Here is a 27830-nt window from a genome sequence, read left to right as displayed (position 1 = left end):
CCCTGGTGGTTGAAGAAAAATCCACAGAAAAACCACAGCGGGCTACAATCCGCATGGTTCAAAGTTAAGGAAAAAAGTAACAGTTTATAGTCCGGAAAATACGGTACCGTAGTGAAATTGAATAATTTCCACGGCACACCTGACGATCACTCACGGCACACTAGTGTGCCGCGGAACAGTGGCTGAAAAACACTGGTCTACAAAGCCTTTGACATGTTGGAGCATCAGTTTCTTTTCAAGGTTTTACAAAGGTTTGGATTTGGGTCAAACTTCTGTAGAATAATTGAAAGCTTTTATAACAGTACCTCAAATTCAGTGGCGCTTCCACACGGTACGTCTCCTCGTTTCACCATTAATAGGGGAGTAAAACAGGGATGTAATATTTCCCCCTTCCTCTTCATCTTGGCCATTGAAGTGATGAGTATTTTTATAAAAAACTCAAATATACCTAAATTGAAAGTTTTCGATCACCAAATTATAATCAGTCAGCTAGCTGACGACACCACAATTTTTAAAAAAATTTAGACCAAACCCCTAAAGTCCTTGAGTTAATCTATACTTTCTCCAAAGCATCAGGATTAACCCTAAACCTGCAGAAGTGTGAACTGATGGCGATTCATGGCTCTGATCTGACAGAAGCTTAAAATATTCCCATTCAATCTTCAGTTAAATATCTTGGAATTCTAATAACTAAACAAGCCAAACTCAGTGAAACTGTTAACATAGAGAATAAGATACAGAAGTGCAAATCTCAGTTAAATAGATGGCTCCAAAGAGATCTGACCCTGTTTGGGAGAACCTGTTTAACCAAGATGGAGCCGCTGTCCCGATGCACATACCCAGCTTATTCTATGGCCATACCTAACAGATACATTAAAGATATAAATCAGCTGAACTTTAATTTCATCTGGAAAAATTGTGTTCACTACTTAAAGAAAGCCAATATGGTTAAAGACTTTAAAGATGGAAATTTACAAGCTATTGACTTTGAATGTTTAAATACAGTCTTAAAGGTAAACTGGCTGAAATCATTTTTAATTGATGGAAATAGTATCTGGTTTTGTCTCCCCAAGGGTTTGTTTAAAAAGATGGGATGCATAGATTTTGTTCTTAGATGTGACTTTGGTGTTGACAGACTTCCTGTTAAGTTATCTGCCTTTCACAAGCAGCTGTTGTTGTGCTGGAAACTCATGTTTCCTCCTCACCAGACTCCCATCTGGAACAACAGATATGTGCTGCACAGGAAGAAGTCTCTGTATTTGGATCACTGGGTGGAAAAGGGTATTTGGTCCATAAGACATTTTCTTAATGACAGTGGAGATTGGTTGTCTTATGATGAATTTTGCTTATTACATAATTTGGACTGTTCGCGCTCTCAGTTTTACACAGTATTGAACTCTATTCCCACTGCAGTCAAATATCTGGTTCAGAATATAAACATTCAATCAGCTGACCTTCAGTTACCTGCACTTCAGCTGTTTGGAGTTGACCTTTTGGACAAAAGTAATTCAAACCAAAGGATGCGCCAACATCTAACCAATTTAATATTTCCTGTCCGATCAAATAAAAACTCCATCTTAAATTTGTTTCCTGATTCAGAGGTTAATAAGTGGAGAACAGCTGACCTTAAATTCCCTCTAAGCCCTAAAGCTAAAGAAGTTCATTTTAAAATTCTCAATAATATTTTTCCATCCAGGGAACTATTACGACAAAGATTCAATTTTGACACTAACAGCTGTACCTTCTGAGATAATGATATTGAAACAAAAGATCATCTCTTTTTCTTCTGTGTGCACACTGGGACATTTTGGGGAAACTTTCAGGACTGGATCCCATCAAAACTTTTCCTAAATCATCCTTTAAAAAGAGAGGAGATAATATTTGGGACAACCCACAGAGACAAAAGAACCGACCTCATACTTAACAACCTGCTGATCCTTGCAAAATTCTTCATCCACTGATGTAAATGGGGAGACAGAAAACCTGACTTTACAAGCTTTAAAAACCTTCTAATGGACAAACACTTCAGAACTGTAAAACTGATGAAAAACAAGCATGGACTGCAGCTCTTGGATGCCTATAATGATGTGAATTTATTTGAAAACTAGTGCCCCTTTCTTTTCTTTTTTTTTGTATTTTGTCATCTTATAATTTTATGTGCCTTAAGTATTTGAGACTTATCGTCTTTATGTATGTACATGCCACGTGACTCTGTACAGCTCGAATTGTTTAATAAAAAAATAAAAAATAATAAAAAATTCTAAGGAGGCCATGTTGTAGCTCATCAGGTTCATGAAATCTTTATAATATACCAAAATGAAGCTTTTATTTCACAAAATGTCATCAAAGTAAATTGTCAGTTATGGTGTTGACACATCATGGTTGTGACAAACAATTTAGGAATAAAAAGAAGAAAAAACTAAAGAATAACATAAGCTAACCAGAGCTAACTAGCCCTCTTAGCAAAGAAAGAGAAAGGAAGTGGTCATGGGGTCCTCAGAAGTTCTGGTGCCCCCCAATAATGCCTGATTTTTTTTTTTTTTTACATTCTTTTCATTTCTGACGGTGTTGACAAAAACTAGGGACAAATTTCAATGGAGTTAGAAAATACATAAAAATGCTTTTTAATTCAATTTATTGGCACTTTTATAATTATTTATATGACTACTTATACTTAATTGTCATAATATATAATTTTAGTATTTCTTTAATTATTTTAAACTATTATAATGTATTGAGTTCTGCTCTTGGACAAGGGCTTTTACATGCATCATCCACCTACTACAATGTTTAAAATAAAAAAATATTCAGCAAATACCTGGAAAACATACATTGTTGTGCTCACATGACCCAGGTTAGTTTAGTCAGATATTTGAAAAAAATTATATTTTGTTTATATTTTATTCAAATGTTGTGCTTTATCCATAGGACCTGTTTTGTCCCTATTCTCAAGAATCACTGGAATATAATAATCGGAAATCAGCATATAGCATTGACACCAACTGCTAAGGTATTTGACGGTAGCGGTTTTCGAAAGGTCGCACCGACAGATAGACATAGCTGTCTAGATGCAATAAGGTAGGAAAACCTGACGAGGAAGCACGGATAATCAGAACGCCGGTTTGTTAAATAATTCAGTTTTCCTCCTGAAAAATCTCGCGGTTTTCCTATTCATCTCTGTTGTCTTCATCTAGTCTGGAAAGGCCGTGGTTCACCTATTTATTAGTTTAAAGATTAAACAACATTTCAGCTTCAACATTTTATTTTACTCACCCTCCAAGTACTGACGTCAACGTAAGAACTCTTCTTCGTCTTCTTCTTTTTGGGACTTATGGTCATAGACATAAACACGTAGACGCCACATGGGGCTGGTCGGCCCGTTGCTGCGATACGTAACAGCGTCCGCCATATTGAATGTGGAATATGTGCCAGTAAGCTAATACAAGTGAATGGACCGAACTTTATAAAGTGCCGTTTTACAAAGTATTTTAAGTTAATTCCTGCCATTCACACATTTTGTCACACACATTAATATATTTGGCAATCAAAGAAATTACTAAAGACAGCGTTTCTAACTTTTGATGTGATTATTTAATTGTTTTGGGGCATTTCTGAATAAAGAGCACAATGTTTTTATTTGATAGAAATGATTCTGATCATTTTTATATTGAAATTGATGAACAGACACACTTTTACAGTGTTTTATTAAAGAATATATTTACATTATTCCATAATTTAATGTACATTTAACATTTCAAGACAAGAAACAAATAATGTTCCTGTATTTATTTTTTATGTTATTGAGAAATGACTTTTGATTTATAAATCAGTCATTGTCAAACATTAAACTATATATTTTTCGTACTTTTTTTCAGAGAATAAATATTACAGTATGTCAACTCTGCTATTGACAGCAAAGAGTGAAAATAATTCTAACCAAGTAAATTATTTTTATTTCATTACATAAGCTACATTAATACACTAATACTGCAGATTTAGATAAAATACACAAAAAGTGAAAGAATAAAACATGTATTTATTATACTGGGAACACTGGTCACAGGCTTCAGTCTGCTGGTCACACTGGGAGAACTCAATGACTTCTGAGACGTCCTGGTTCACAGGCTAAAGCCAAGAATAAAAGAGAAATTATCCAAAAGTGAAATAGAAAATACATACGATATGTTTCGTTTATGTTTCCTACACATTCAGAAAGACATTTTCAGCATGTTGGGCTCTGACTCGTAGCATCTTTATAGCTAAATACCGACATGGAGAAGCTGAGCTGGAAACAGACTGAAGACCAGCAGCTCCATCTCTGATCCTGACTGATCTTTACTCACTAAATCCTCTGGTTTTTAATTAACTTCTCCTCTAACAGCGGTTTCTCATCAGCTCTCTCTCATTAGAAAACAGTATGAAAACATTAGCTGCTACGCTAACAATCAGCGGTTATATTAGCTGCTACGCTAACAATCAGCGGTTATTTCGGGCCAATTTAGCTACATAGGAAATATTTTCCGGTTGTTTAAAAGCGAATTTCTGGCTGCAAAGTCAAGTAATTCTGATCTTTCATCCTTACCTGGGGAAGGTAATCCTAATGAATCCAGTTTGTTTCGTAAAACGGTTGAAACACACAGCGCAGGACTTAAGGAGCTCCGATCCTCTGCTGCCACATAGAAGATGGCGGACGGTTTTACGTAGGACTCAGCGATCCATGAGGGATCTACGTATTGATGTCTATGTTTATGGTCGGTTGGCAAAAAAAAAAAAAAAAAATTACTTGAGCATTACTGCCATCAACCGGTAAGGTGTGCGGACCGCATGGCATAAAAAAGATCTTATTATGCAACTTACAATGTTTCAAAAAATCTAATATAGCCTGATATCCTCTGCTTCCTGAATCTTTAATAAATCAACAGTAATTCCTGCAACACAAAATAACATGTTTTATTGTCTCCTCTTCTCCACAATTACATTTCCCTAAAACTACAGTTCTTTCATTGCTTGTACCCTTAACTTTTGCCAGCTCTCTTTCATTTTTTGTGTTATTATAGTTTTTATTTATGTTATACTGAAACTAATATTAATATCAACCAATATGCGATTAGTGCTCTCTTTAGACAGCCCGTCTGCCATTTCACTCCCCTCATCCCCAAGATGTGCTAGAACCCATATAAAATTTACTGTAAACCCATATTACATAAAGAGTTTTTTGTTGTATTCCAATTAATATATCTGGTCTACTATCTGAATCTTACAAACTGGCCCGTGATGAACAAATTATTGATTTTAATGGTCTTACTTCTTCCACCCACTGAACTGCTAAAAGTAAAGCAAGCATTTCTCCTGTATAAACTGAAACACCCTTTTCCTACTTTAATTAGAAACTGCGGTACAATAAATGCTGTCCCTATCTTGTTAGCTGTGTTTTTGAAGCATCTGTGTGTATACGTACATAGTTATAGAACTGAAATCTTGTACTATATGTTTATTCATAAGATATTTACATTTGTTCTTGTTTTCTAATATTGAAAAAAAATCTACCCTTAGCATTAGGAAGCATCCAAGGTGGTATTTTTTGTAATGGAACTGCCTGACACATTTCATTTGTCTAATGAATTTTATTAATTTATTATCCATCCAAAGCTCTTTACATTTTTTTCTTTTCCTTTTCCTAGCCATGTTTAAGCACCTCTAATGTTGGATGAAAATTTCTTTGTAGATTCTTGTATTTATTCAAATTCTGAAAGCTGTAATTTCGTTTTTAATAATTTGAAAGCTTTATTGCGTTTCTTAGTAACTTTAGTACATTGTTTAGTAACTATTGTTCACAAGGGCACCAACCTCCTTTCACTTTCCCTGCTAAAGAACTTGAAACTAATGTTAAATCATTTGCTAACACGCTATTATAGCTAAAATTCATTTTGGTTTCACTCCCATCATTCAGACTCAGTTCTAAACATCCATTATTTCTTCCAATGCATCCCCATTTTGATCATGATGATTACTCCATAATGAGTCCAGTGATGGCATAGTTACTTTGAAAAAGTAACTTTAATCAGATTACTGATTACTCCTTACTCCTTGAAAAAGTAACTTAGAGGAGTAACGCCCGCCCACACAGCCGGCCCAATCCGCAACAGGTTTAGTTGAGAGCGGCCAAAACAACGGAAGGCAAGACAAGACAGCAGAGTGTCCAAAGCGCTGCAGCTCCAAACACAATCAGTTGCCCAGGGGTGGAAACACAGCCTAACCCGGGAGGAAGCGGGTCAGCAGGTGAGGACCAGACGGAAGCCGCACGCCACAGCAACGCCCAGCTGCAGCCAGCAACGCCATCAGAGCAACAGATCGCAGAAGAGTCCATCAAACCCACATTCCGATATGTAGCCGTCGACCGTAGCAACAGTGGGAGAAACAAAGACGCCCGCACCCTGCAGCGGCCCGCACAACTATAAAGCCATTCGACCCGCCCACCAATCAACGGTGTCCGGTGCACGGAGTGGGGGAGGGTGGAACACCATCCCACCACATTCTACCCCACAGTAAGTGCGACACCACAGTAAGTGTCGCATTGTTTAGCGACACTTACTACCCACAGTAAGTGTCGCTAAACAATGAGGTGGTTGTCATATTTAATAAAATTTAACTCACATACCTGATGGTGTTCCTTGTTTACGTGTCCAATTAGAAAGGAATATCAAGTAATGTCGATAAGTTGTACTGTAATAAAATCTCATCTAAAAGATATAAAGTTAACAGCTAATGTTGTTGGTGGTGATATCCAAAGTGACAAGCCGAAATTATAATAAATGTTCCTACATTACTGTTATTACTATAAATGTCAAGAAGAAGAAGACGTCAGTGGAGTCTCAAAATTCACGCAAAAATCAAGATATATTTGTGTTTGCATCAAAAATACAAGTGTGAATCTTGTTCTATGCGTTTGTGGATGTCGGTCTGTGTATTTGTAAATTATAAGGCTGTTTTAGCTCCATATTCAACATAAATAAAAATATAAATGTTTTCAGCTCTGGGTATACTGCATAGACATAATATAAGGATAGACGCCTCATGGCCGCTCTCGCCTATTGTCGCTGACGGGCGGCCATCTTGGAGCGGTCCACCACTCCACTCAGCGTTATGTGTTTAGCAGCACAATTTAATTGATCAAAACACGCTTTTTTGTTACTGGAAACCATATTCAATCATCTATCAAAGCTACATTTATAAACAATTGTATTATTTAAGTATGTTTTTAATACATAGTTCAGCATATTTAAATATGCTTAGTGGCTATAACAATAGAATGAGCATATTACAAAGCACACAGTCGTTCAGAATTTATTTAATAAATTATTTAGTAATATCAATACAGATTTATATAACTATACAGACACAAATAAATAATGATTTATACTGAATAATATATATTGGATACGTTTGTATGTATGTATGTTTGTATGTATGTATATACATACATATATATATAGATAGATATGTTTTTCAGCCGACGAGTTCTAGCTTCAGAGATTCAGCAGCTGAGATTGAGTCCAAAATCTGATGTGAGATTCATCCATGCTGCAGTGAATCCGTCTCTCTTTATAGATTCTCCCTCTTCTTCCTCACATCGTGTCTTTATGAAACTTTCAAAACAAAAACGGAAGATTTGGGATGTATCTTACTAGTGAAAGAATTACATTTAAATAATAGTCTTTACCACCTGTGTAAACTTTGCTGGTGAATGTTATAACACATAATCTTAAATTTTAATCAGTGGTTCTTGAGAATAGGGACAAAATGAGTTTTAATTTTCCCATGATTTTTTTTGTTAGTTATTTCTCAACCTTATGTATGCAAATATGACAAATAATGTTTTGGAAATGTACAAGTGCTAAGGTACAGGCTCCCAGTTGCAACATTATTTTTTTTTATTACATTTTTAATCGACCTGACCTAGAACGTTGTCATCACCATCTGACAAAAATAAATAAAACCTAATAGTGATATTTTTTACTCATTTTACAAATGCTTCTCAAGAAACAAAATAAATATTATTTAAAACAAAAAACAACAAAAAGTCCATCTGACAGAGTTGACACTGCATGACGGAGTTGACACAGAACTGAAGGTGGTGACAAACTAGTGAGTAAAATGAAAAACTTAGTACATGTGAAGTAATGCAATTTATGTTAAATACATTAAAATGAATTAATTGCACATTTAAGTTAGATTTGACAACAATTTCACTGAAAGAGTCAGAAAAACTCTGATGGAATTGACAAAAAGCCAAACTACCTCAATTTATATGATGTTATTCTGAAGGAGGCCATGTTGTAGCTCATCAGGTCCATGAAATATTTATAATATACCAAAATTAAGCTTTTATTTCACAAAAGTTCATAAAAGTATTGTAAATTGTCAGTTATGGTGTTGACACATCATGGTTGTGACGAGCAACTTAGGAATAAAAAGAAGAAAAAACTAAAGAATAACTTAAGCTAACCAGAGCTAACTAGCCCTCTTAGCAAAGAAAGAGAAGGGAAGTGGTCATGGGGTCCTCAGAAGTTCTGGTGCCCCCCAATAATGCCTGATTTTTTTTACATTCTTTTAATTTATGACGGTGTTGACAAAAACTAGGGACAAATTTCAATGGAGTTGGAAAATACATAAAAATGCTTTTTAATTCAATTTATTGATACTTTTATAATTATCTATATGAATACTTATACTTAATTGTCATAATATATAATTTTAGTATTTCTTTAATTATTTTAAACTATTATAATGTATTGAGTTCTGCTCCTGGACAAGGGCTTTTACAGGCATCATCCACCGACTACAATGTTTAAAATAAAAAAACATTCAGCAAATACCTGGAAAATATACAGCAAATACCTGGAAAATATACATTGTTGTGCTCACATGACCCAGGTTAGTTTAGTTAAGAAAAAATAATATTTTGTGTATATTTTATTCAAATTTTGTGCTTTATCCATAGGACCTGTTTTGTCCCTATTCTCAAGAATCACTGTTATAATATATGTTACATTGTTTCATTTCTAATATAGGCTCTTGTGTCAGATAATCTAAGTCAAAGTTAGAGAATAATAAATTTTTTTAGATTTACAGAATCTCAGTTAGCCTTCATAGCGGCTGAACCCCGTATTACACCAAGCACTGTGACTAATATTAGCTGGTATCTCGCTGGTGGACATAAATACAGTAAAGTAACATTATAATGACAATATATACACAATAAAATGTCCATCTTACTTGTTAAATGTTGTCTTTGGAGCCCTCACATCAATAGTCCATCGATCCGAACAACAATATCCCTCAGTGCTGAGGCATCTTCTGCTGTTTTGATTGAACAAAGTAGGAGGGAGTACCGCTCCAAGATGGCCGCCGTATTTCCTGCGCCGGAGCAGCCAATGCGGGGTCTACTCTTATATTATGTCTATGGTGTACTGTTTTTCTTTCGCGTTCCGAGAATAAACTTCCTCTCGTACGCATTTACGTGATGACGTAGGTGCGTGCCGATTACAGCTGCATTGTTGTGGGGGAAGAGAATACCTAGCTGCCGCTGACCTGTGCCACTTCCTACTGATATTTCATTATCCAAACGGTCAGTAGTTGTTCCCATATATACGTAGAACCACAGGAACAATCTCTGTCGCCCTGGATACTAGTCGGTCACTTTTACTCGGTTCAGCTAGAGCCGCGACCGCCGTTGGATGGAACGGCCTGACTGTGGGTTTCACTGCTGCTGCTATCTACAGGCCGCGTCGCCATTGCTACCGTTTCTATAAACTGAGCTCGTGAAAACACAGAGGTAGGTCTTCCTTCGTTTCTTCACCACGTCTTAATTGCTAATTTGTGAAACTCCAGGGAAAATAAAAAAAAAGTCACATCCTTCAGTAAAGAAAAACTATTTCAGTGGAGTCAGTCTCTTGTTGTGTCGCCATATTTCCTCTCCCCTGTGCTAGCATGGTAACGTTAGCCTAATTCCTGGACGGAGTGTCCTTATGTTTTCAGCTGGCGTCCAGAGAGGCCACAGACTGTCTGGAGGGCATGATCAGGTCGTCCTGACTGGTAACTCTGAGACATGTCTGTCTTATCGCAGAGATGACACGTTCCAGATATTGTTTTCAACGCTTTATTTCTTCGAGGTTAGCTCCGGGTCAACTTGGGCTAAGTTGACGTTATTCCGCTACAATTAGCTGAGAGCGGCTTTAGTCCTTCCTCCGCGCCTCAGGCGGATCTGAAGGCCGGCTGCTCCTGATTGCTTGGCTTTCATTCATCCAGTGAACGCTTCGTTTCCAGCAGTCAAACAAGCCTCGTTTATTCCTTCAATTAAAGGTGTAGGAACAGTCCTGGGAGAGGCACATTTAAAGCGGAAGCAGTGTGGAAGTTTTTAGAAGCCATGCATGCTTCCGTGTTGTATTTGCACCCTGTGCAGAGCACTGTTCAATACATGACACAACACAGAGTGCTAATGTTGTGACTGTAACTTCCAGCATCCGGTCATTGATGATGCCAACTTGTTTTCTTTCCCTGTCATATTAAATAAAGCACATGTGCACAGCCAGGTTGATCTTAAAATCCAACTCTTGGAAATTCTCCATGGGTTACATTGAACAACTCAAACCAAAACATAATAACATTTTTGCAGCCTAATATGCCTTATGTCACAATTACACACAATAATTAATTGATTTGGATTTTCCTCATTAAACATTTTGTTTATAAATTTCATTTTGTTTTTTGAAATGGAAAATATGGGAACATTAAGATGTGTAAAAAAACCAACAAAAAACACATTGTGCAAACAGCCTCCTTGAGATTAGCTCATAGCCACAGATCCAGCATAATGTTTGCTGCAGCCTGCTTTGTGTTTTGGTTACTGTTTTCATGGTTTGTTGCCAGGCCAACCACTTACTGCAGGTTTGCCAATGTTCAGTCCTCAAGATCCTACAACTTTTAGATGCATTCCTGCTCTAACACAACTGAATCAAATGGTTGATTTTCCTCACCAGCAGTCTTTCAGCTCTGCAAAGGCAACACGCCATTCGTTAGATTCAAATGTGTTGGACCAAGGGACTCATTTAAAAGTTGCTGTAGGCTGGCCTTCGAGCCTGGATTTGAGGGGAAGACTTGAAGTAGACTGTGTGTTCAAAGTTGAATTTGTTGTGTGTTTTTTGCAGGTACCCTGTAGTGGGGGTGTATACTAGACAATCCTTGAAGAAAACCTGTTAGAGGCAGCGGAAGACTCGATACTGGGGTAGAGGTTTGCCTTCCAGCAGGACACCCACTATACATATACCCCCTGAGATAGTATGGGACTGTTTAGATCAAAACTTGTTCATGTTCGAACAGCCTAGTTAAAGACTCAACTAGAGCTAAATCCATTTGAGTCTTTGGTTGAGCTGTTCAACATATATACTGTTTGGAATGCAGTAAATATTAGCTAATCGAACAATTACCATCTATTCTGACTCTTGGGTGCATCATTTCCACCATTCCTGCTTAATCCTCTTTAATCAAACTCCAGTCTAGTTTGTTTGGGGAGGTGCGTAATCGAACTATGATGGAGACGACAAAACAAAATCCTCCAACAGCTAAAATCTGACCACTTCCTTTAGAAAAATCTAAATTTTTGAAGGAAGTTGCGCTCAGTGCTTTCTTCCAAGGTCATAGTTTCATTTCCTCAAGTGATTCTGTGCAGTGCAGGGCCATCATAGGCGGGATGGGTGTTGGGGGTGCAGGGAAGATTGCTCAAAATTGGTTGGTTTGATACAGTATAGTGTGAAAGAGAACTGCAATCAATCAATCAATCAATCAAATTTTATTTGTATAGCACATTTCAGCAGCAAGGCATTTCAAAGTGCTTTACATAATTAAAATAAAAACTGCATGTGACATTGAATAAACAGTTAGAAAGACAGAGAATTTTTAAAAAGAAAAAGATGCAGAAGCTGAAAATAGAACAAATGTTTCAATTTGGTCACCAGTGCAACCAGCCTTAATGCCAGCAATATAATTGTAGGTTGGTTTGGAACTAAATATTTGGGAGCTTTGTTACTGGTTCTGGTAAAGTCATTACTAAACTGTCACTATATGTCATGGCAACTCTTGGTAGCTGCCATGACATATGGTGAAATCTAGTTCAAGCAGATATATTTTTGCAATGAAATCATGTTGTTGAAATGGAAATGATGAGTTTCATTTAGGGATGCTCTGATCAGGTTTTTTGATGCCAATTCTGATCCCGATCACCTATGAGGCCGATCTCTGCCGATCGCCTGGATTGACTGTTTTTTTTTTTTTTGCTTTAGTTATAAATGATACTGTGTGATCTGGCAAAATTAAAAAGTGATCTGGTAATAAATTCACCTAATTAACATAAACATGCAACATACTTGCAGGTACAATACAGCAGCTACTCAGTCAAAAGAACTGAAAAACCTGCAACCAGTTAAACAACATTTAACAATAAGGCTCTCAGTACCATAAATTATACATGAGTCAAATAAGTCTCAACACCGCCTATATCAAATGATGTCTAGTAAAAGAGGGAAACATTCATTCAAAGTCAAATTCATTCAAAGGTTGCACCAAAATAAACACTCCTAAGTTACTGAATCAAAACTTCCTAAGAGCACAGCTAGCTGATTAATGCTGGTTCTGATTGGCTGTTTCTGACCGAGCAGAGTAATTCTGCAGAACACAGGAGGAGGGAGAGGAGATCAATTATTATTAATTTATTTTTCCATGAATTATCTCTCATGTTTGGACATGGCGAAAGTTTTAATATGTGAAATATTTGTTGTTGTTTACGTTACATGCTACGACTAAGCAGACGTTCCAGGTGGAGCAGAAGCGGCGCTCCGTCTTTGAAATATTACTACCAGTACCACATAACGGCAGTTCAACTGTGAGAACAGAACCAGCGTCTTTCACCGCCAGCTCAAAGACTTTAATTATTTTTCAGATTATTTGTTTAGCTTTCTGACCATCATGCTAATCCGGGTGAGTGTCGGTAGTAGTGCGCTGCTTTACTGGCCGATCCGGATGTCAATTTTTCCTTGCTTTGAGCCTCTATGTAGTTTAACTGCGTCAAGTGCTTGTTTTTTAAATGTCATATTATATTTGTTGTGTTAATGCATTTTGACGTGCTTCACCCCCGAGTTAATTTTCCGCCGCAACACCCAAACTTTCCCGTTCACTCAGTGCGTTAAAGTTCCACACAACAGGATTTGTTGCTGCGCACTTGCACAGTGTGAAGAAGTGAGATAGAGGTGATCGTTTTGGTGATTGGCAACAAGAGACGGTGATCGGCGATCACCGATCATACACTTTTTCGCGGAAATCGGCCAATTATGATCGGTGGCCGATCGATCGGCACACCTCTAGTTTCATTATTTTCCAACAGCTGTATAAAATACTTAGCGACTGTGCTTTGTGATCTGTGTGTGAAATGAGCCTAAAGCAACAAGACTTTCACCTGTTTGGCTAAATTTGTTCATTTATATAAAATTATTTTTGTTGGTCCCAGAGATTATTGCATTATTATTATTGCATGTATTGTCATTTTAAGACCACTGTTAACTAATGGCATAAAAATGGCAGAACAATGAAAATACACCCTCTCAGATGTCAATAAACTAAGTTTGAAAGAACATTTAGCACTGGAACCAGAAGACCTTTGAAATACTAAAAAATTGGAAGGGGTATTAAGGGCTTTGCATTAGGGACTTCATTTTCAGATCCTCTGGTTCACCAATGCATCTAAAATGCATCAGGACATTTTAGGTGCAGATATGTTGGTTGTATTATTTAGTTGCTACTATTTTGCAAAATAACGGCGCCACAGGTTCAGTGGTTCACCATGGTCATACAGTTTGAATCTAAAGTGCTGCCAGACTGCAGCTGTCATGTTCCAGCGTTTCCCTGGCTCCTGCACCAGGCTTTATGTTACGCACTGTGGTAGAAGGTCACAGGCGACTTACCACCATTACCTCAGCAGACAGCTGAGCTAATTTTAAAGGTAGACAGCGCTGCTCCCTCTTCTTTAATTTTCTATGGAGCGACAGTCGCTTGCCCTCATCCATGTGAAATTTCTAGCTCATACATGCAGACTTCCTTGATGCCCACGTTATAATTTTCCCACGCAGTACTGCTTTTGCCCCATCCCATAATATATTTTTTCGCTGTTAAATTCTATCCATCCATCCATTTTCTTACACCCTTGTCCCTCAGTGGGGTCAGGAGGGTTGCTGGTGCCTCTCCAGCTAATGTTCCGGGCGAGAGGTGGGGTCACCCTGGACAGGTCGCCAGTCTGTCGCAGGGCAACACAGAGACAGACAGGACACACAACCATGCACACACACACACACAGACTCACACCAAGGGAGAATTTAGAGAAACCAATTAACCTGACAGTCATGTTTTTAGAGTGTGGGAGGAAGCTGGAGTACCTGGAGAAAACCCACGCATGCAGACGAGATACATAAATCATTTGAAATATATTACAGGAAATTATATAGTCAACCCAAATTAACTGAGCTTCCCTCAGTAAAGCAGTTTCTAGACTCTGGATCTCCCCTCAATTGGTGTGGAGCAAAATAAATTGATATCCGCAGATATAACACCTGCAGAGGCCAATAAAGCCATCTCAAAATTGAAACCAAGTAAGTCACCAGGTGGTGACAGATTACCAGCTTAATGGTGTAAAATGTTTAGGAGATCTATAACACCTTGGTTGTTAAATTGTTTTAATCATGTGCCTACAGGAGGTGGGACTCCACCATCCTGGAAACAAGTGATGATATCCGTTATACCAAAACCAGAAAAGGATAAAAGTTAGTGTAGCTCATACCGGCCCATTTTGGTTTTGTACATTGATTATAAAATATTCACTTCAATAATTGTCAGTAGACTAGGAAATATTATCCCCGAACTGATTGATACAGACCAGACAGGATTGATTAAAAATAGATGTACACAGGATAATGTGAGGCGAGCGTTACACTTATTTGACATCATGAACAGAAATAATTTGAAATCTTTAGCAATCGGTTTCGATGCTGAAAAAGCCTTTGATTCTGTACGATGGGAATACTTATATCTGGTCCTACAGCGGTTTGGCTTTAATAAAACACTCATAAGTTGTTTAAAGTCAATATAGAGTTCACCAGTTGCCTCCATCAAAATAAATGGCGGCCTTTCAAGGATGCCCTCTGAGCCCAATTCTCTTTGCACTTTTTATAGAGCCACTTGCTCAAAAAATTAGGGACCCAGAAATTAAGGGAAGAGAATACAAATCATTTCTATACACCGATGATGTCCTGGTAACCTCATCTAACCCAGATGCCAGTCTACCTATCCTCATGTCCTGCCTCCACCAATTTGGATTTTATTTAGGCTATAAATTAAATATTGGAAAAGACCCTCTGTTTTAACTATTCACCCCGAGAGGATATTTAGGTGTTAATATTACAAAAAAATTAAACAAAATTTACAAAGCAAATAATGGTACTATGCCTAATAAAATAAAAACTACACCCTTTTTTAGAGAGACAGATGGGCTCCCCTGATGCTCGATTTGTACAACCGAATAGAAATGATAAAAATGATCATTTTACCTCAACTGTTAATTTTTCAACCTTTATCAATAGAAATTCCTACCAAACAGTTTAATGAGTGGAACCATGTCATCTCCAGGTTTATATGGCAGAATAAGAAACCATGGGTACGTTATAACATGTTACAATTACCAAGAGATAAAGGAGGAATGTCACTCCCATGTTTGGAAAATTATTACAGAGCAGCACAACTGCAATTTGCGGTTTACTGGTGTGAAGAGGGGTATGAAGCAAAATGGAAAGAACTAGAATTAAGTCAAATTGACATCCCTCTGCAAGCTCTGTTGGGGGATAAACACTTCAAGACCATATATTCAGATGAGTTTGTGTTTCGCACAAACGTTCCTCTCAGCATCTGGTTTAGAGAGTTGCGCAAACCCACTTCTAGAGAGGAAAACTTGGTTAAGATGGATTGAGCACGATGGGGATTTTGTACCAGCACAACTTGACTCATAATTCAATCAACTAATCAGAAAAGGCATTACATCATACTGCGTGATTTATTCTGGAACTGATCTGGAAAGTTTCCAACAACTGCAGGAAAAATGTGACCTTGACAAACGAGACTTTTTCAGATACTTGCAGTATCCCATTAGATACGTTGTTTTCAGGCTCCACTTTAATAAGAACATTAAAATATTGGGAAAAATAATTATCAGGACCTCATTAATATCTTTATTGATGCTTATAAAGGTAAATCTTATGAGGCTGTCCAGACTATATGTGTGCTTAGAAGCCAATAAAAAAACATCAACATTATGTATTAAAAATACATGGGAAAGAGAGGCAAAAATAATGCTGACGGAGAATGAATGGCTAAACATATGCCAAATTAACTCCACCACCACCAGCTCAGGACATTGGAGGGAATTTTCATGGAAGAATATTGTTAGGTTTTTTATAACCCCCCAAAGAAAATTTTCTCAGACCGGCAGAGCTGAATCTGGGCTTTGTTGGAGACGATATAACAATGTGACGGCTGACCACTTTCATATTTTCTGGGGCTGACCATTGATTTATTCCTATTGGTTAAAAATAGTCAAAGAGATGAGGGTAATTCTTGGTTTTGAAATTGAGCACAACTTTAAAATTATATATTCAAGTAATCTACCAAATGAACTCAACACTCAGGATAAGTACCTGTTGAAAATACTACTGATAACAGGAAAGAAATCAATAACAAAGTGGCTTAATGGGAGCCCACCGACATTGAGAGACTGGTCAGCCACTGTAGAAGAAATATGTGAAATGGAAATGCTTAGATTCTCCCCAAGACTCCAGGAAAACAAAATACAAAAATATTGGTTGAACTGGTTAATATATAGGAACTCGAAAGTGTGTTGAGTATCATTAATTCATTTTTCGGGGTGGCAAATGGGGTTTGGTGTTGAGCGGTTTGGCAGGAGTTGGTAATTCTGGAAAGAAACTCCCACTGACTCTTGACTCTTCAGGGAGCTTTACATACATTGTAACCTGTTTGTCAAAACTCTGTTATAGTTTCATCTTTTTGTGATGTATTGCTGTCTCCCTCCCTTGGTGACCTCTTTGTTCTGTGTGCTGTTTATTGTCCTTGTTGTGATTATTTATTTTTTTCCTCTTCTTTCTTGTTGTTATGGTTTGTCCTGTATAAAAATCTCATCAAAAATAGTATAAACAAAAGAGAGAGAAAGGCAGGAAGAAACGATAAATCCGATAAATTAAAATGAGGTAGATAACTTTCATTTATTGTACAATTAATTGATTTATTGTTTATTGCGACAGGTCTATTTGTAATCCAGTCTTTTTGGTGGAAAGAGAGAGAGACGCTATAAAAACAAACGAGAAATATTATCGCCCTCATTTTAAAAACCTCATTAAGCTCATTTAAATTGATTTATTGTCGATGCTATGCCCAGCATCGACAATAAATCGATGCTATGCCCAGAAGACCTGTTGCAATAGACAATAACGTGCAATAGACAGTAACGTGATTTGAGACTTTTATGTGCAAGAATAAATAAATCAACCCTTCTGTGTGGAGGCAAAACTCAAAAGCTTATGTCATAACCTAAACAGTAGCTATTGAACTACAAAACTACAAATTTCCAGCTATGTTCTCCCACTGCTTTTGTCAATAGATGCAGAAAACTTTCTGTCATGATAAAGTATCAGGGGTTTGCTCTCCGTAAGAACCGCATGGTTGCTCGGTACGTTTTGAGTGGAAAAGGCATCTAATCATAACACTCTTAACCTCAGAGTGCAGAGACAATTGTAGTCAAAGTTGCTATACACTGTACTCCCCTCGTCCTCTCTGTGCTTTAAGCTCCATTTATTCCTGTGTGGTCACTTCCTGTTTACGGGGTCAGCTGCTGCAGGAGCTCAATTTAGAGCTCAACACGACTGAGGAGGGGCGCGTCTTTCTCATCTCTTTGTTTTAGAGATTTTGTTTTTTCTGGCTTGCTGACCAGAGCTGGTTTGCATGTGCACGGCTGCACTACCTTACACCTGATTGGCTGATCAGCGATGACAGCGATGTCCGCATGTTTCTGATAGGACCACCAACATTGTTCACCAACATTGTTGCATGTTTTCCTAGGATCATTCAGCCCTGTTCTAATGGGTGTTCTTCTATAAAGGTTTTATTCAGACTGATGAAGACATCCTTGAAATACTAGAAAATGTAACTGGACCCAGGGAGGTACTGAATACAAATGTATGCATTTCATGCCCCACCTTGTTTTTGAAAAATTTCAGTATGAGTATGAGCTGTTTGATGTTGATCTATCACACAAACTCAGTTAAACACATTGAAGTTTCTGTGTTAATGTGACAAATGTGGAAAAGCTTGGGTGGTGTGTACATAAAAGAATCTTATTTAAAACCTGTAGCATCTGGCTAAAGTTTACATGGGTGGCTAAAAGAGGTCAAAGCTTTGTGGAAACACAGTCTCACTTCAAATGTTTTAATCTGAAGGCATAAGTAAAGTTGCATTCGATTTGAGTTGGTCATTGTGTCATATTTTGTTGTATCAGCCCAAACTTTCCTGCTGTTGCTCCATAAAGCTTGCTAACGATCCACAAGTGTTGTTCTTCACTTTTCTGCCATAACGTTACATCAGTAAGTCACTGATAGTTACTTCTGTCTTCTCTTCTCTACAGAATCCTTATATCTTCATCATGAAGAAAAAATGCAAAAATCGCCGCCCCACCACGCTAAAGAGGGAGTCTTCTCCTATCAAGCCCTCCCCCAACAGAGAGACTCTCACATACGCACAAGCTCAGCGAATGGTAGAACTAGAAGTGGATGGCCGAGTGCACCGGCTCAGCATCTACGACAAGCTGGATGTCATCGCCGACGATGACCCTACGGCTCAGGAGATCCTGGAGTGCAATAGCAACAAAGAAAACAATGAGAAGCCCCAGCAGGTTCTGGTTCGCTCTGTACGCCTCAAAATGAACCAGCAGAAGAAGAGTGGTGCTCTGACTGCTTCACATGGCAGCAGCTTGGGCGGCCTCCTGGAACCAAAGGTCAGGATGGTGGAGTATAATCTCCCGGTGGTGCCAAAAAGGCCGGCCATGTATTACAAATACTCTGAGAGGACGACTGAGGAGCTGGATGAGGAGGTGGAGTACGACATGGACGAGGAGGACTACGCCTGGCTTGAGATCATTAACGAGAAGAGGAAGAGCGAGGGCATTGGCCAGGTGTCACACAATCTCTTTGAGTTCCTCATGGACCGCTTTGAGAAAGAGTCGTACTTGGCTACACAGGGCCAGAGTGATCTGCAGTCGCTGGTGGATGAAGATGCTGTTTGCTGCATCTGCATGGACGGAGACGGAGCTGATAGCAACGTCATTCTCTTCTGTGACTCGTGCAACATCGCCGTGCACCAGGAGTGCTACGGTGTGCCGTACATCCCAGAGGGTCAGTGGCTCTGCCGTCATTGCCTACAGCGTCCGTCACGGCCGGCCGAGTGCCTCTTCTGCCCAAATCGTGGAGGAGCTCTGAAAAAGACAGATGATGATCGCTGGGGCCACGTGGTTTGTGCCATGTGGGTCCCCGAGGTTGGCTTCTCTGATACAGTTTTCATCGAGCCCATTGATGGCGTCCGCAACATCCCCCCCGCCCGCTGGAAACTCACATGCTACCTGTGCAAAGCCAAGGGCGCTGGGGCCTGCATTCAATGTGACAAGATCAACTGTTACACCGCCTTCCATGTCAGCTGCGCCCAAAAGGCGGGCCTCTACATGAGGATGGAGCCCGTCAAAGAGCTGACCGAGTCTGGCACCACCACCTTTTCTGTGAAGAAGACTGCCTACTGCTGTAGCCACACACCCGAAGGTTGCGACCAACGGCCTCTCAATGTCTACGACGAGCTTCGTCTCAAGAACGGAGCCTGTTACAAGCGGGCAGAAAAGAGGGGAAAACCGCGCTCCAAAACCTGGCAGAAGAAAAAGATGAAAAAAGCAGAGTCAGAACCTGAACTAGAACCTGAAACCCAAACTAACCCTGGACCCAGCATCACTGCATCAAGGTAATTGATCCCAGACTCAATTTTTTTTAAAGAACATTTTCGAAGCAGAGTCCAAAGAGTTAGTGAGAATTAGACAAATCTAATGTTGGAGATGTCCACAGCCTTAAGGTGTTCTGTTAGTAAATGTGTCTTCCTGTCTGGCCCAGTTTTGATGCCATATTGAACCAGGTAGCAGTTCAGAGGAAGCGGCAGTTTGTTGAGCGGCTGCTGAGCTACTGGGTGCTGAAGAGGCAGTCGAGGAACAATGTGCCTCTGATCCGCCGCCTGCAGGCCAACCCTCAACCCTCTAAAGCTCAGCAGCAGAAGGTCAATGCTGCCCATCACACTCACACCCTCAACACTTCAATGTCCTCCCGATACTGATCACAAACCTTGTGTGATGTCTTTAGGAGCGTATGGAGACAAACCAGGCTCTGAAGGAGCAGCTGAAAGTGTGGCACCGTCTGCGCCATGACCTGGAGCGAACCCGGCTGCTGCTGGAGCTCATCAGGAAGCGGGAGAAGGTGAAAAGGGACGAGGTAGGTTCAGTCGCTCCTCTCTCACTGTCTCAGCACTCCATTACTATTCAATAACTTCAATAACTGATGAAATATCTGCTCAAGTATTCCATTTGTCTCACAGATGTAAATCTAGAAAATGTTCTCTTTTTATCTGACCCTGTTACTCTGAAACCCCGTGAATAAAAATCAGTGCAGCTGATTAGCTTCATTGGACCTGGTCATCTTTAGTCCATTCATGATCCTATTAGCTGGCAACTAATGCTCCAGTAATAGAGTAATAATGACAAACCAGACAAACCCTTCTAGTTATTTCAGAGATGGACATTAAATACCACAGAAAAAGACAGATTAGGACCCCCAACCAACATCTGGCTCTTTGATGTCACTTGTCCAAATCTGGCCTTTCTAGACGAGGAGACAAACAAAACCCAGAAAAAGCCCCTTTTCCAGCTTGTCTCCACATTTTAAATGATGTTTAATTTTCTGTCCCTTTGACCGTTGTGTTGTACTTTGTCGATCTGTCACAAAAAACTCAAGTGTGAGAAAATGCAAAAAACTTCTATGAGGATAAAAAGTATTTGTCTGCTCTGATTTATCAGTCTAATTAATCAGTTCCTGCAGCAGAATGATTGTTGTGAGCAGATGTTATTCTCCCTGCAGATAAAGCTGCATCAGTCGGTGCTGGAGCTGCAGCTGACTCCCTTCAACATCCTGCTGAGAGCCGTGCTCAGTCAGCTGCAGGACAAGGACCAGTACAGCATCTTTGCACAGCCTGTCTGCATTAAGGAGGTTTGTAATAGTAATTCTTCCGAAAGACTGTATGAAATAACTATCCAGATATAATAGCATTTCTGTCTGAAAGTTTCATTTACAGTCTCTCTAGAGCAGTGGTCTCAAACTGCAGACCACTCCCCTTGAGGGCCAGAGTCCTGCAACTTGCAGATTTGTCCCCCATCCTACACATTGGAATTAAATGGTTAGCCTCCATCTCTAGCATGCACTTCTGCTCTACAAATCTCTGCTAACGAGCTAACGTTGAAGCTAGGGGTGCTGAAGCAGGTTGAGATAGGACGCTGGCCCCGGAGGACTGGAGTTTTAGGCGCCTGCTTTACATGTTCTCAGCCTTGTTGTGTCTTGTTTGCCCCTGCAGGTCCCAGACTATCTGGAGCACGTCAGAAAGCCCATGGACTTCTCAGCAATGAGGAAACGAATCGATTCTCACAGTTACTGCAACCTGGATGAGTTTGAGGACGACTTTAACCTCATAATTAGTAACTGCATGACGTACAATGCCAAGGAAACGTTCTTCTACAAGGCGGCTCAGAGGATGCTGGACCATGGAGGGGTCATCCTACGGAGAGCTCGCAGAGAGATGGATAGGATCGGATTTGACTTCCCCAGCTGCTTGCACTTGCCAGAAGCCCCACCGCTGGAGTCCCCAGCTCCTTTCTCCTGGGAGGATGGTGAGTGAATACATCCGATTAGGAAAGGAGTGTGAAGCAGGAGTTGGCGAAAATCATTTAACAATTTCATTACAGTTTAGAGGATTACTAGACCGTCTTAAGTTCATTTAGTGAACAGAATAAAAACATAAGATTAAAGAACAGAAATCTTCTTTCACACTAACCAACCACTGACCCTATCCTGGAAAAGGAGACTGTCATCTCAACTTTTATTGTGAAGGATCTGCTGACAGTCTGAACTAACCATAACTCCCACACACAAGGGCTGGGGGATAAGAGGAAAATCTAATATCTTGATATGTTTTTGCTATATACACAATATATATCACGATATTCTTAAATGAGCTCCAATGTTATTTTAACCTAAACTCCTTGCAGCATGATGTCACCCACACAAGTTCCTGCCCCCATTTCTCTGCTAGATTTAAATGTAAGCTTATATAAAAAGCGATGCAGTATTTTGCTATCTACACTATGACTAGATAATAAGGTGAGAAATAAGTTTTAACTAAGAAACAAAATAGTGAGGGAGATGGAAGTAGGTCAGTTATGCTTGACTTTGACTAATTTAAATAGATGTGCTGTGGAATAAGGTGTGTTTTGGTTCAGGTTAAAAATAAGAAAGGCGACCTACACACAAACTGACAGATCATCAGTAAAGCAGGTGTTTAAATGAGCTAATCAGCTACCCTGTGTTAGCGTGGCTAATAGCAGCGGTGGCTAGTCTACCACTGAGATCACTTAATAATAAAAGCAAAATACACATCAAGTCTAAAAGCATAGACTTGATGTGTAGGGTAACTGTAATGAACTGAATGTTCTGCTCTATGTAGGGTAATGTTTGAGAGTCTTTGGTGCTGAATCCTGATACATACTGTTACGTTGTTGTCAGCTGCTATGGCAACGACAATGAGTCTGCGTGTATTGTAAAGCCGATACAAGAGCGAGGGAAAAAAAAGAATGAGTAGTTTTGAGTTATTTTTGCCATTGCATAGCAATGGCAAAAATAGGAGAGGTAGGTAGAATCCTACCTACCTCTCCCGGTTTCACTTTAACGAACTAGTTCTACCGCGGCAGCACGGCTATGAACGGCATGTAAAAGAATAATCTGATTATGGGGGGAAATAAATTTGTGGTACAATCTTTTGTGGCAATAGATTTGCAACATGTCTTTCAAATTACCTCATTTTGTTCGACATCCTCCATATAAAATCTCTTCGGAACTAGACTAGTTCATCTGATTCCTCAGTTACCGTCTCATTCACGGCTCGCCTTAAACTCCCGCTGTCACCATGTTGTTTGTTTTCTCCACGGAGCGTGATTGGTAGAAAATTTTCAAGTTGGGAAGGGGGAAGGACTTGTGATGCATTCATAGGGTGTCGGATAAACCATACTGTCAGTGAATTTGAAAGTTTATTATTTGAACGACACTCGATAGTTGGATATAGCCATTTTAACTATTATAAATTGAAAATATCGCGATACATCGAGTATACTCGATATATCGCCCAGCCGTACCACACACTGGAGTTATGGTTAGCCTAAACACAGTAACAGTCATGAAATCACTACAACAAGCTGGAAGGACATCTTAGGGTTAGGGTAGGGTTAGGGCTGAGCAATAAATCAATAACAATATATATGTCATAGTCAATATCAGGGGTCCCCAAACTTTTCCCTGTGGGGGCCACATAACTTTTCCCTTCTCTGCTGGGGGCCGGAGTCAGTTTGTAACAGAAAAAGTGTGACGATTGCAGGAGTTCGTAAATGTAAAAATGTATTGTTTTCCAGAAAGCACAATCAAAAAACCCTCTCTGGGTTCTTCACAGAAAAAATCCAGGAAGGATTATAATCCGTATTTTCCTAACTATGAGCCGCACCAGACTATAAACCACAACCCCAAAGTTTTTTTTTTTTAAACCAGTAAACATACACATATAAGCCGCAGAGATCTCTACCGCTCCAGCAGAGGGGGGCGGACACCCAAAATTTTAGTCATAACAGGTCAATTGAATATCACATTTATTACGTTGAAAAAGAAAAGTTTCCAAGTTTAGATTTAACTGAACTGATTACGGTAGTTTCCGAACCGTAACTAGCAGTAAAAGTGCTGATCCTTCGTGTTGCTACTAGCAGATGCTAAATGAAAATGGGTGCCTTCTTCTTCTTCTTCTTCTTTAGATTTCAACAGCAGCTTGCATCCATTATTGTTGCACTACTGCCATCTACTGGATCCTAATATCTATACCTCAAATTCTCATAATGATCCCAGTATTATTTAAAAAACTGTTAGATGGCATTTCCCTTCAATGCTATTTAACTGATCAACAACATTCTCAAATTTCAATTCCCTATTAAAACCTAATTCCGTTTTAATGGGTGCATTCTTCTTTTATTTCCAATTTTGACTTTCAATGATTCACTTTGTAATGGTCTCACTATGGTGTCTTGTACCAAAACTAACCATCAGCCAAACTCCTTTCACACGAGTCAGGATTAATTAGTTCTTCCTTTATTTCCATGTAGAATGGAGTGAAACTGTCAAAACACAAACAACTCAGGATGAGCTCAGAGCAGCTTACAGAAGTGTTTTACATTCAGTTACATACATTAGAAGTACAACAGCTACAACAGCTACCTCTGAATGCTATGAGCGGCAATGCTATGTAACGACCTGAGAAATCTTAGCAGCCTGCTAGTTAGCAATGACGTAGCACATAATCAAATCGCCCGCAGGTATTTCCAAAACTATTTCAATAAACAAGTTACTTATTTTATCATATGTTAACATAAAGGCTTGTTTTGAAGTATAAGCTGCTACTTACAGGAAGAACTCGACCTGGAATGCAGCGTTCATAATAGACATGTGTGTTCATCTGCTCTACCTCTAGCAAACAACTGCACTGATTAAATAACATAAAAGTCAAGCAGATGGCAGCAATGCACCATGGAAAATCAAAACACCCACAGTTTACAGGACACACGTCCTGCTAAACCAGTGTTTTTCAACCATTTTTGAGTCAAGGTACACTGTTTTAATTGACAAAATCCCGAGGCACGCCACCAACTAAAAATGGAAATAAAGATACTCTGTAGCCGCCTATATATAGTCATTCTTATCAAAGTCTCTTGAATAGGAATCAAATAAACACAAAAATGTATTATCACATTTTACATTTCTTATTTCAAACTGCACTTAACATGTCCACTTCAAAAATACACCTGTACAGCCACAACACTGTGGTGTTAAATTTAAAGAAGTTGTAGAAAACGCCAAAGTGTTTACAAACTAATCCACAAGCATCTTATAGCCAGAATACAGAAAATAATTCTTATTCTGAAAGAAGCAATAATATTTGGGAAACATTTCACTTCATATTCACTGTTACAATATGAAGAGTTGCATGTACAAAATGTCAATATCTGTATATTTTACCCACCTGGTGTGAAACCTGTGCATGTTTGGATGAAAACAGATTTGATTTCCTGGCAGAAACTGAAGAAAGACAAAGCTCTTCCTCAACATCTCTGTCTCTCTGGTTTTAGTTTTATAGTAACCAGACTAGAGAAGCTCAATTCACACAGATATGTTGTGGGAAATGGACTCATGTTCTTTCCAACTACTGCTGAGCTTCACTGTCTTTTCCATCACTGTCATCAGTCTTTCTAGATTTAGTGCTCTCACCGCTACCTGTAACATTCGTGCATCACTAATTCTCGTTTTAATGTAAAATGCTGTGTACCTACTGCCATCTAGTGGTAAGAACATTACATGATTACGCCGCTAGTCACTGCTACAGCAGACACTCGAAGATGGCATTATTTGCAGACAATTCATTTTCAAAAAATCTTTTAAAACCAATTACCGTATTTTTCGGGCTATAGAGCGCACCATACTAGCACCTTCAATTAAATAAAATAAAATAAAAACTGGAAGCTGCTCTCGGTTTTCCATTAGGACCCAGCAGAGGGCGGCGTTCTAATAAATCAGCTGGACTCAGCACTCCGTCTCCAAAGCCGAACCATGGTTTCGTTCACACCGAGCTTATAAGTGCAGCGGCTCTATTTCCCTCCTTTAGAGCCAGATCGACAACCCTCAACTTAAAAGCTGCATGATATGAGTTTGAAAACATTTCTCCATCGTGCCTGCTGCTAGCATGTGCTTGTTCTAAATGAAAATTAGCCGTTCTTCTTTGATTTACAATTTTGACTTCTAATGATTCACTTCCTGCTAGAGAGCCCCCTGGTGGTTGAAGAAAAATCCACAGAAAAACCACAGCGGGCTACAATCCGCATGGTTCAAAGTTTAGGAAAAAAGTAACAGTTTATAGTCCGGAAAATACGGTACCATAGTGAAATTGAATAATTTCCACGGCACACCTGAGGATCACTCACAGCACACTAGTGTGCCGCGGAACAGTGGTTGAAAAACACTGTGCTAAAGAGCCCCCTGGTGGTTAAAGAAAAATCCACATATAAACCGGAAAAATACGGTATATGAAAAAAAAAATCTGAATTCTCTCTGGTATTGTTCAGGGGGCCGGACCAAATGTGGAGGCGGGCCGGATCCGGCCCGCGGGCCGTAGTTTGGGGACCCCTGGTCAATATCAATAGAAAATAGTAGTAGCACTCTGTAGAGGTGTGCCTGTCGATCGATCACCGATCATGATCGGTCCGATTTCTGTGAAAAAGTGTATGATCTGTGATCGTCGATCACTGTCTGTAATTGCCGATCACAAAAACCGATCACCTGTATCTCATGCTTCGCAGCCTGCAGAGGCCCAACGTGCGACATATCTTCCCCTAATAATACCATGAATTATTAGTCATTTCCATTAAATCAGTATCAAAAGGTCTTGAAACAATATTATCGTTTATCGCAATAATTTTTTAGACAATCGCTCAGCAAAATTTGTTATCATGACAGGTCTAGTCACATTAGATGCGTCGTGTTGATGCATTTACCCCCGAGGTAATTTTCCACCGCAACACCCAAACTTCCACGTTCACTCTCAGCATTGTAGTTCCTCACCACATTGCTTAGGATTTACTGCTGCGCGCTTGCGCAGTGTGAAGGAAAGAGGAGATCAGTTGCACACAGGCTGCAAATGAGATACAGGTGATCGGAGATCACCGATCATACACTTTTTCACAGAAATAGGCCAATTATGATCAGTGGCCGATCGATAGGCACTCCCCTACCTTAAACATATCAGGCTTCCAGAACACGGAAGGATCAATTACAACACACTTTCCAAGTGAAACAAATTACATTGTGTATTCAATATATTCACATTTTTCAAGAGTACATTGCAAATATACACTTCCTTGCGAAAGTATTCGCCCCCCTTGAACTTTTCAACCTTTTGCCACTTTTCAGGCTTCAAACATAAAGACCTACAATTTTCATTATTTTGTGAAGAATCAACAACAAGTGGGACACAATTGTGAGGTGGAACTAAATTTATTGCATACTTTAAACCTTTTTAAACAATAAAAAACTGCACAGTGGGGTGTGCAATATTATTCGGCCCCCTTGCATTAATACTTTGTAGCGCCACCTTTTGCTGCGATTACAGCTGCAAGTCACTTGAGGTATGCATCAGTTTTGCACATCAAGAGACTGAAATTCTTGACCGTTCTTCTGTGCAAAACAGCTGGAGCTCAGTGAGGTTGAATGGAGAGCGTTTGTGAACAGCAGTTTTCA

At 39.3% G+C, this 27830-nt stretch overlaps 2 protein-coding genes across 9 annotated transcripts in view; one reads left to right on the top strand and one right to left on the bottom strand.

Annotated features, from left to right (window-relative positions):
* The window catches only part of ftsj1 (FtsJ RNA 2'-O-methyltransferase 1), a 36830-nt gene extending 27437 nt beyond the window's left edge, over positions 1 to 9393 (bottom strand). Inside the window, exon 1 of one of the 2 annotated variants that reach the window (XM_081607690.1) lies at positions 9277 to 9393. The gene's annotated coding sequence lies outside the window, so the exon portion shown is untranslated. Of the gene's footprint in view, positions 1 to 3273; positions 3403 to 9276 lie in introns of those variants that run through there. The other variant, XM_081607689.1, reaches the window with a different exon arrangement.
* Positions 9394 to 9499: 106 nt separating this feature from the next.
* LOC103460735 (bromodomain-containing protein 1-like) overlaps positions 9500 to 27830 on the top strand; it is a 36723-nt gene continuing 18392 nt past the window's right edge. For 2 of the 7 annotated variants that reach the window (XM_081607684.1, XM_008403027.2), the window contains exons 1-8: positions 9554 to 9835; positions 11208 to 11284; positions 12863 to 13032; positions 18785 to 20160; positions 20307 to 20466; positions 20550 to 20678; positions 21321 to 21449; positions 21811 to 22123. In XM_081607684.1, coding sequence (XP_081463810.1) covers positions 13021 to 13032; positions 18785 to 20160; positions 20307 to 20466; positions 20550 to 20678; positions 21321 to 21449; positions 21811 to 22123 — 2119 coding nt within the window. In that variant the 5' untranslated portion in view covers positions 9554 to 9835; positions 11208 to 11284; positions 12863 to 13020. Of the gene's footprint in view, positions 9836 to 11207; positions 11291 to 12862; positions 13033 to 18784; positions 20161 to 20306; positions 20467 to 20549; positions 20679 to 21320; positions 21450 to 21810; positions 22124 to 27830 lie in introns of all 7 variants that reach the window. The other 5 variants (XM_081607685.1, XM_008403028.2, XM_008403023.3 and 2 more) reach the window with 5 other exon arrangements.

The sequence above is a fragment of the Poecilia reticulata genome, chromosome 6 (genome assembly GCF_904066995.2).
Source record: "Poecilia reticulata chromosome 6, P_reticulata-male-v2, whole genome shotgun sequence".
Classification (NCBI taxonomy): Eukaryota; Metazoa; Chordata; class Actinopteri; order Cyprinodontiformes; family Poeciliidae; genus Poecilia; species Poecilia reticulata.
This window is presented reverse-complemented; position numbering and strand designations above follow the sequence as displayed.